Source organism: Camellia sinensis, chromosome 10, assembly GCF_055761805.1.
Source record: "Camellia sinensis isolate YWXY chromosome 10, ASM5576180v1, whole genome shotgun sequence".
Lineage (NCBI taxonomy): Eukaryota > Viridiplantae > Streptophyta > Magnoliopsida > Ericales > Theaceae > Camellia > Camellia sinensis.
The window spans coordinates 37104387-37113781 of NC_138970.1; the positions used below are offsets into that span (position 1 = coordinate 37104387).

Sequence of the window (9395 nt, forward strand, 5' to 3'; positions counted from 1 at the left end):
TATAAAAATCACTAGAAAGTTCAAATTAGACAACCAAAAAAAAAAATCAGACAATTCACTCCAAAAAAAAAAAAAAACTAAAAGACTAAATTGCCACGTGTATGCCCATGCAAAAAATCCACAGTGAAACAAATTACGAAGCTTCGTGGAAGATTCAAGCAATGAATCACATCCTATTTATAACAGTCTACAATGCGTGTATCAAACTACACTCACTTTGTTTTTGCTATTGTCATATTGTGTTGTGCGTGTTTTACAAAACAATTAATTCTGTTTTTCTAAATTTGTGGCAAGCCAAACATGGCCTTAACGGAACCATGGATAATGGAAAACGGCAACATCAAAGGGTTGAGCAAGGAGCTGAGGCATGGTCGGACGGCTCACAACATGTCGTCGTCGTCGCTGCGTAAAAAATCCGATTTGTCCCTGGTTTCTAAAGTGCCTTGTGGGATTGTTAGGCTGTGTTTGGCTAATCTTCAAGAGGTTATTTTGGGAACTAAGCTCTCAGTTCTCTTCCCTGCCATTCCACTGGCTGTTGTTGCAGAGTGTTATGGGTTTGGAAGAGTGAGTTTTTCTTGTTTGGCATTATTAGGGTTTTGCTTATAAAACAGTGAAATTTTACTACAAATATGAAAGCAATGGTAATTGAGTTATAAAATATTTTTCCTTAATTTTTATGTCAATTTGTTCTAAACATTTTCAGTATCCAATGCATTTCAGATAATTGTGATAAAACCTGACCTGTTGATCCCTGGCTTTTTCTGCGATACCAACGTATAAGTAAATACGATATTGAGATTTTTCCCAAAATGTGATTGGTTTCTAAGATCGGAAAATGTTATAAGTCTCAAATTTTCTACTAAATGAATGATCAAATGTTTCACATGAGTGTGAGATATATAAAAGTGTGGACCCCATACCTATGTACGACATTTGGTCATTTAGTAGAAAATTTAGTATCCTTAGCATTACCCGTCTAAGATCATTTCTGAATCTAAGTTTTTTATTAGTTAGCCCTGGTAAAGTCCTCACACAACGTATTTTTTTGAAACGAGGTCGTCGGTAACGTGACATTAAGACTCATTATTCTTAATTAATGATGTTTATTTCTTTTATTTGAAATTTTATTTTACTGAATAAATCTAAATTAAAACTGAACTCAATAATAAACGAAGCAAAATCTACAAAAGTATTGTACTAGAAAGAATAATGAAATAAGTTATATTCACTGTGTTTGGTTTGAGTTTTCTGGATTAAGTTTTTTGAAAACTGACTTTTTTAGTTTTTGTGTTTTTTTGTTTTTAGTGAATATTTTTAAAATTTTAAACATTTTTTTTACTTTTTTAGATGTACCTTACTTAAATGTATCTAAAAAGTAAAAAATTTGTGAAAAAATATTTTAAAAAATTAATAAATACATAAAAATACGAAAATGTACTGAATTCTTGTTTTTTTTTTTGGTATTTTTGGTATTTAGTGAATTTTTAAAAGATTTTTTTTACAATTTTTTTACTTTTTAGGTGTATTTATGTTAGGTGTGTCTAAAAAGTAAAAAAATTGCTTAAAATATTAAAAAAATTCAGTAAAAATAAAAAAAAAACACAAAAAATAAGAAAGTAGAATTTTCTGAAAAGTGTTTTGGAAAATTGAAAACCAAACAAGGTGATTATTATGTTTTCCAAATTCTTATAACTCAAGACTCTTTCCTAATTTAGTAGTTGTGAATATTTTAAAATAAGGAATAAATAAATTTGAAAATAGAAAATGGTTCATTTTATTTATTTTGTTTGAGAATAGAAAATCGTTCATTGTTCAACCGTGTTGAGAAGGGTATTGTTTGTTTGTTTTTTTTTTTTTTTTTTTTTTGGTGTCAAATGTTTGAAAAGGGTATCTACAATTTTCACAATTGAATTTTTTTGCCCTTTTTTTTTTTTTTTTTTTTTTTTTTGACCTGATGACATCTCAACTTTTGAGATGGTTTTTATTTGTTTTTATCAAATTTTTGAAAACGGTATCCACAATTTCTTCATTTTTTAAAAATTTATACACATTGGATTTTAAGCTTGCGATAAATATTCACCAAGGTATCAACCATATTAGTGATACTCAGGTTCATCTCATTGCTAGACGATTAGTGGCGGAGCCACATGGAGGCCAAGGGGTCATGTGCCGCCCTCGGTTTTGGATTTATAATTTTTTTATTTTTACATATATATATAAATAAAATTTTAAACAAAAATAATATTCAGAATAAAATGTCAATGACATTTCTAAATTTATAAAAACAATAGTGATTGTTTTATTAAAAATGAAAGGACTACAACAAATTATATTTTTATATATGAAAATTTTGTGAAAAAGTCTCAATTATTGATATGTAAATATAATTAATCTCACTATATATATGTAAAAGTTACTAAAATGTTAGTTATATTTGCATGTAAAACTCACCCTTCATATGTTGTTTTATTATTGGTTGGTGATATCATATGTCAATGGTAACGTAATATCACTATTATATGAAATTTTTACTCAAATTTTGTAAAAATTTAGTTTATCTTACTATTATATAATTTATTTTAAAACTTAAATATATGACTTTTTCACATTATTCATGATATACTAGTTATACGTATACTTTTTTTCGATTTTACTTGAAGTTAATTGTAAAATTTTATGTAAAATATTTTTATAATAATTTATTTAAGTTTTTGTACTTAATATTAATTCAAAAATTATTATTATCTTCTTATTGTTGGTTATAGAAAAAAATTAAAGTTATAATTAATAAATGTCCCTTCTGATTTAGTTTTCTTTCTCCGTCACTGGGCTTGATATAGTTTTCCTTCTAGTATTCATTCCTACTGGGAAAAAAAAATGCAATTGACAAACAATTAATTTGTAATATTCCTTTACATTGACCGATAATATAAATATTACTTATGCATTGTTTGTTTCTGCCGAAAACAACAGCCATGGGTTTTTGCATTGAGCTTACTTGGATTAACCCCATTAGCGGAACGTGTCAGCTTCCTCACAGAGTAAGTGTTTCTAATAGGTTAATAAGTTGTGTTTTGATCAAGAATTTAAATCGAAATTTATATTTCATTTTCATTTCATACATGTTTTTTTATTTCCTTTTTCAAATGTCCTATTCAAATTCATAACACAAAACACAAGTTTTTGTTGTTCTTTCAATGCTGTGTAATTAATAAATACTTACTCGGTAACTGATGCCATATTTTTTATTGTTTGTCTCTTGTGTTTTTGTTATCAATTATGTCAGGCAAATTGCTTATTACACTGGTCCTACAGGTAATTCCTTGCAAATTTAATATTTTTAACTACTGGGTTGATATCATATTAAAATATTGAAAACCCATCTCATCTAAAAGTTTTAAATTATTGGAGAGAGGAATAATTTTATTATTTATATTTTGAATAAGAAAAATAATTTATTCATATAATTTCTCTCTCCAAATTCCTTGAATGATATGGCAAATAAAATTTAAAAAGTTTACCCACGCTCTAATGCTTTCTCAAAATTTTTCTTACATGTTTTATATCTTGCCACCTCATTTGAGAAATTCCGAAGGACATAAATTGTGTGAATATAATACCGTTGTTTCAATAATAAGTTATTGTTCTATAACAAATGAAAACTTTCATTCTCAGTTTGCTCAAAAGATGCACAATTTTCATTTGATTTGCACGTGCATTGTTAATTTTAATTTTTTTTAAGAGAATTTTTTAATAATTAAAAAAAATTAACGTCCATATTACTCAATTTTTAATATGTATCGCTTATTACTTCCAATAACATTTTATTGTAACATATACTGATTTCTCACATTATACAATTATTTAATTCCACCCTCCCCCTCTTTGAACTCGGTATGATATTAGCAAATTAGTAAGTTAAATTTATCACAACCAAATATTCCCTTTAAGATGATAAACTTGATTTGTAGCTCATTCTTCAAACAAACCATACAAGAGCATTGTTCAATGTAGTGAAATTTCATTTGACATTACTTTGGGTGGTTGTTGCAGTGGGAGGACTTCTAAATGCAACATGTGGAAATGCAACAGAGCTAATAATAGCAATACTTGCTCTCACCCAACATAAAATAGAAGTGGTGAAGTACTCTCTCTTGGGTTCCATTCTCTCCAACCTTCTCTTGGTTCTTGGCACCTCTCTCTTCTGTGGTGGCCTTGCTAACCTTATGAAGGAACAAAAATTTGACAGAGTAAGTATAACTCTAAAAATTAAATAAATAAAATTAGGGTTTTTTTAAAAACAGTTTAAGCCAATTATCCATTAAAAGATGTTCAGTAGTGCAACTGACTAGCTAAAAAAATATTTTTGAGCAAATTTCCCACTAAATAGATATTCCACAATGCAACTTGCCACTAGAAAGATGTTTAAAAGCGCAATTCGCCCTTTTAAAGTATCTTTTTGAGCAAATTATTCCCTACAAAGATGTTTAAAAGTCAAATTGGCTCCCCAAAACATCTTTTCTGAGCAAATTACCCTTGAAAAGATGTTCAAAATTGTAACTTGCCACCTGAAAGATCTTCAAAAAAGTACATTTTACTCCCTAAAAGAGCAAGTAGTTTAGAGGGAAATTTCTAAAAGTGATTAAAAATCCAGGAGGCAATTTGATCCAATTTGATCTTTGGGGGGTCAATTTGCACTTTTGAAGTTCATGAAATAATTTGTTTCAATTGATCTTTCAATATATCAATTATACATTTGAGCATCTTTCAGGGTGCAAATTGTCAATAGCCCAAAAAGTATATATTTTGTAACTCTTGTTATGTAATTCATTCATTGTATTATTCAACAGAAACAAGCAGATGTGAATTCCCTGCTGTTGTTGCTGGCTCTTCTGTGCCACATGCTGCCCTTGATGTTCCGATATGCTGGGAAATCAGAAGCCGAGACTGCAAAACCAACACTTGAGTTGTCAAGAGCAAGCAGCATTGTAATGCTTGTTGTCTACTTTGCTTACCTTGTGTTCCAGTTGTGGACTCATCGGCAAATGTTCGAAGCCAAGGAGGTAAAATTGATTATCCTTAAGACTTTGTTTGGCAATAGCTAAAAAAGTTATTTTTTAAAACTTTTTTACATTCCAACTAGGATACATTTATAATTAACATTATCATTTGAACCAACCATATGCTCTAATTTAAGAAAAATAGTAAAAAGCTAATAATAAAATGCGCATGAGCAGGAAGAAGAACAAGGTGATGATGTGACTGCAGAAGAAGCTCCAGTGATCGGATTCTGGGGAGGGTTTGCTTGGTTAGTTGGCATGACTGCTGTCATAGCTTTATTGTCTGAGTACGTCGTGGGCACAATTGAGGTAAATGAGTTTTAACATGCTCAGTTTCTGCATTAACAAGAGTCTTGTGCACTGAATTGTCTTTTTTGTTACATTTTGAACATACTTCATTTAAATGAATTCATTTCCTTCAATTTATTCTATTCAAAGTTGAGGATGGTTTTGTGCCACCAATGTCATGTAAAACAAAGCAAAATGGTTTCATTTCTTGGCATTCAAACAACCAATCTCTTGTAGGAGGCTATTCTTAAAGTCTAACATTTTTTGATAAATTAAACTAAATTAATGACTTTTTTTTCTTTTTTTTAAAAGGATGCATCAGCATCTTGGGGAATCTCTGTCAGCTTCATCAGCATAATCTTGTTGCCAATTGTTGGAAATGCTGCCGAACACGCTGGAGCGATCATATTTGCCTTTAAAAACAAATTGGTCAGTGATGCATTAACCGCCCTCTTTTTTCTTTTTAATCTTTAATTTTTATTTTTATTTTTTTTTGGGGGGGGGGGGGAGTAATTTGGTTGTGCTAATTACAGTTTTTTTTATTTTGTTTTTGTTTTTGTTTTTGCTAATAATGCAGGATATAACTTTGGGGGTTGCTTTAGGATCTGCAACACAAATTGCAGTGTTTGTGGTAAGCATTTGTAATGAATCCGAACCAAAAATGGTATATATAGTTCTTGATCAAAGATTTAGTTTGAGAATTGTTCTTATATATTGTTGTTTAAATAAAAATTAGGTTCCATTAAGTGTGATTGTTGCTTGGATAATTGGGATCAAGATGGATCTTGATTTCAATCTTCTTGAAACCGGCTCTCTTGCTCTTGCGATTATAATCACAGCCTTCACTTTACAAGTAAGATCTCATTTTTTATTTTCAAAGTAAAAAAAATTGTGTTTTTATTTACCAGTCAATTTTGTAAATTAACATATTGTCTTATTAATGTTAATGTTTTAGGATGGAACTTCTCACTACATGAAAGGATTGGTTCTTTTGCTGTGCTACATTGTTATTGCAGCATGTTTTTTTGTTTGTCAAACACCTCTAAGTAAGTACTTAATTGTGATATATTTTAGGTTTTACATTGAAACTCTTTTTCTTTTTTTCTTTTTTTCTTCTTTGTATAATTTTTTTATCACCAGAATTCGTGCACAAAAAAATAGTAAAGATCATTTGTTTCATTTTGTTTTATCTTCTGTCTTATATTTATCACATATTATCATGTCACCAAAATCAATAGTTAAAAGAGTATGAGACAGAGAATGAGACAGAGAGTGAGACAAATGATCCTATGCCTAGAAAAATACTAAAAAACGAGAGTAATATTTGGTTGAGATTCTTTTTAAGTGTGAGTTTCACTATACAAGAATTGAATCTAAATCTGATATTATTTTTTTTAGGTAAATTTATATGTCTGAATTCTAATCCATGACTTTATTTTTTTTAGAAACATATATTATGATTTGACATTAAGTCATATCCTTATTTTCCTTCAATGTGTCCTCCAGACCAAGCAAATCTCATCAACTTGGGAGTTCAAAAGTCATCAACTTGAGGAATCTTCAGAGCGAGAGCTAGGTAAGTTAACTCAAATGTTAGAGACATATAAATGCAGCACCTCAAACCTCAAATCTTGTAAAATTACTATTCAACCTATACTTTTGGAAAACCTTTTCAATTTACCCTCTTTGAAATTTCATTTAGGCTCCCCTAATCTTTCATAGCATCTTCTTTCTTCTCTTCATTTAAAAAAAAAAAATCTCCCCAAATTGATAGCTTGTTTATGTATAGAATTATGTTTTCTTTTCGAAGTGCAGAAAAAAAAAAAAAAAGTACATGTAAAAATTTCTTAAATTTTGAAAGTCTAACCCTACTAAACGAAGCTTAACTAAACAGGCTGACCCATTTCTTTCCCTTGATAAAGCCCTCTCAATGTATATCTTAAAAAATTATTTTAGGCCCAATTCCACTAAAGGTTACTCTAGTTTGGAATTTGTATCATTTTGATCTCTGATTTTTTAATTGTGACACATTTGATCTTAAATTTTAAATTTTATTTTAAATTAAGCAATTGAAGATACCATTACTCAATTTCAATGGCACATTCGTCAATTTGATAAAATAAACTAATTTGACTAAAATAAATGTCAATTTTTTTTTTTGAATTTTTAAAAATTATTTCTATCCACTAAAGAAAAAATTATGTAAAATTGATAAATCTTATTATTTTTTTATCAAATTAATTTTCATTATATATTTGGATGATGATAATGTAATGGATGGTTGTTTTTATTTTCATTAAATTAGTTTTATTTTTTTTAAACTCAAATATGGCGGCAACTTTGATATCATTATTAAACCAATCCATTAAATCAAAAAATCTAAAACTAAAAATGTTTCATATATTAAATATATTGATTACACATTAAAAGCCTAACAACCACACATTACATAATAATCATTCAAACACATAATAAAAATTAATTTGGTAAAATAAATAAATAAATACATGCATAAAATATTTATCAATTTTACATAATTTTATCTTTGGTGGGTAGAAACAATTTTTAAAATTTCTAAAATATTTTTTTTGACATTTATTTTTGTCAAATTAATTTATATTTTTTCAGATTAACGATTTTGCCCTTAAAACTAAGTAATGGTATCTTCAATTGTCATTATTTGAAATAAAATTCAAAATTCAAGATTCAAGTGACACAAACCCTAAATTATAGGGACTGTTATTGTAATTCGTCCATTATTTTATTCACCCACTTCACAATCAAACTGGACTGGAGCTATCTGTTTCATTGTCTTAATAAAATGCCCTTTGACATAAATCTTGAAGATAATATTATTCTTTGATTGGTTACTTTAAAGCAGTGGACTCCAGTGAAAAAAGTCAATCAGAGAAGGAGATTTTGTTCACCTATCTATCAAGTGCTTGGCTCGACCGCTACATATGATCATGTAGCTAGCCTAATAAAATTTATGTAATAACTATGAGCTGCCTTTTGGAGTGAGTGGCTAGTATCAAGTGACGAGGAGGATGTTCAACTGATTGGATATGCATTTGTTATTCTTTGATTTGGATTTTCCATAAAGCTCAATTGGTACCATTGATGCTTATTTCATGCATAGGTTCTTTGATTTTTGTTTTTATTTTTTTATTCTGTTTGTAAAAGTGGTGGCAGCAAAGTTGTTAAGCTTGCTTCCACAGTTCAATAATCAATAAAATGTTCAAGTTTTTTTTGTTTTTTTTTTTAACTCGATATTTCTTATATTTAAGCACGTCTTGGTTATAAATAAACCGAATTGAAATGAAATTTCGACCATCTAAACATAAAATATAGCTTGGATGCAATCATTTTATACATCTAATCACGTTTCATGCCAAAATCATCTGTATTGCTCTACATGCCTTTGCACAATTTATCAAAGACAAATAAACGAGATGAATTATATCTTAAAATATATATATAAAAATACAACATGATACAATTGAGCAAGATCTGGATCATAAGCTGGTTGAAGTGATGCTTTCACCATTACACCATCATCCATTGTTTTTATGGTTTAACTTGGTAGGCATGTTTGGTGTAACTGTTCTCAAATTAAAAGTGATAATTAGAAAATAAAAGTTGAAACATTTCTTTCCCAATTTTTCAAAACTCAATTTTTTTAACTTATAAATTATTTTAACTCGTAAATTGTAAATAGAATCTGCACCAAACAAACTAATACATACTCTCAAATTTAAAATAAAAAAAGTTATGAGCAGCCCCAAACAACATCTGTGGTTGTGGTGTCCCAAACAAAGAGGCCCAACCAAAATCGTTAGTTGTACCGGAGTCACTAAAGTTATGATATTTTTTTAGGCCGACCCAAAGGTTTGCAGGTTTTGAATCCATGAGCCAAGTTGTCACACCGCTAAATTTGCCCTTATTGCATTCAGGCCCAGTTGAAGACCTTCTTGATGGCCCATTGCATTAGTCCCTAGTAATGGAAAATGTTGCCTTTCGTTCGGAAAAAAAAAAAAAAAAAACACT

General features: G+C 29.0%; 1 protein-coding gene across 2 annotated transcripts; it reads left to right on the plus strand.

Moving 5' to 3' along the window:
* Positions 1–207: 207 nt before the first annotated feature.
* On the plus strand, positions 208–8613 carry LOC114274421 (vacuolar cation/proton exchanger 3). Of its 2 annotated transcripts, none has more exons than XM_028216341.2 (12): positions 208–564; positions 2974–3041; positions 3287–3315; positions 4054–4250; positions 4851–5063; positions 5238–5369; positions 5661–5777; positions 5926–5979; positions 6085–6201; positions 6304–6394; positions 6855–6924; positions 8227–8613. In XM_028216341.2, the coding sequence occupies exons 1-11, from the start codon at positions 301–303 to the stop codon at positions 6899–6901; spliced, it is 1329 nt and encodes a 442-aa protein (XP_028072142.2). In that variant the 5' UTR covers positions 208–300; the 3' UTR covers positions 6902–6924; positions 8227–8613. The 2 variants fall into 2 exon arrangements, with proteins under 2 accessions (XP_028072142.2, XP_028072141.2); XM_028216340.2 differs by having other exon boundaries at positions 8230–8613.
* The last annotated feature ends 782 nt before the right edge of the window (positions 8614–9395 follow it).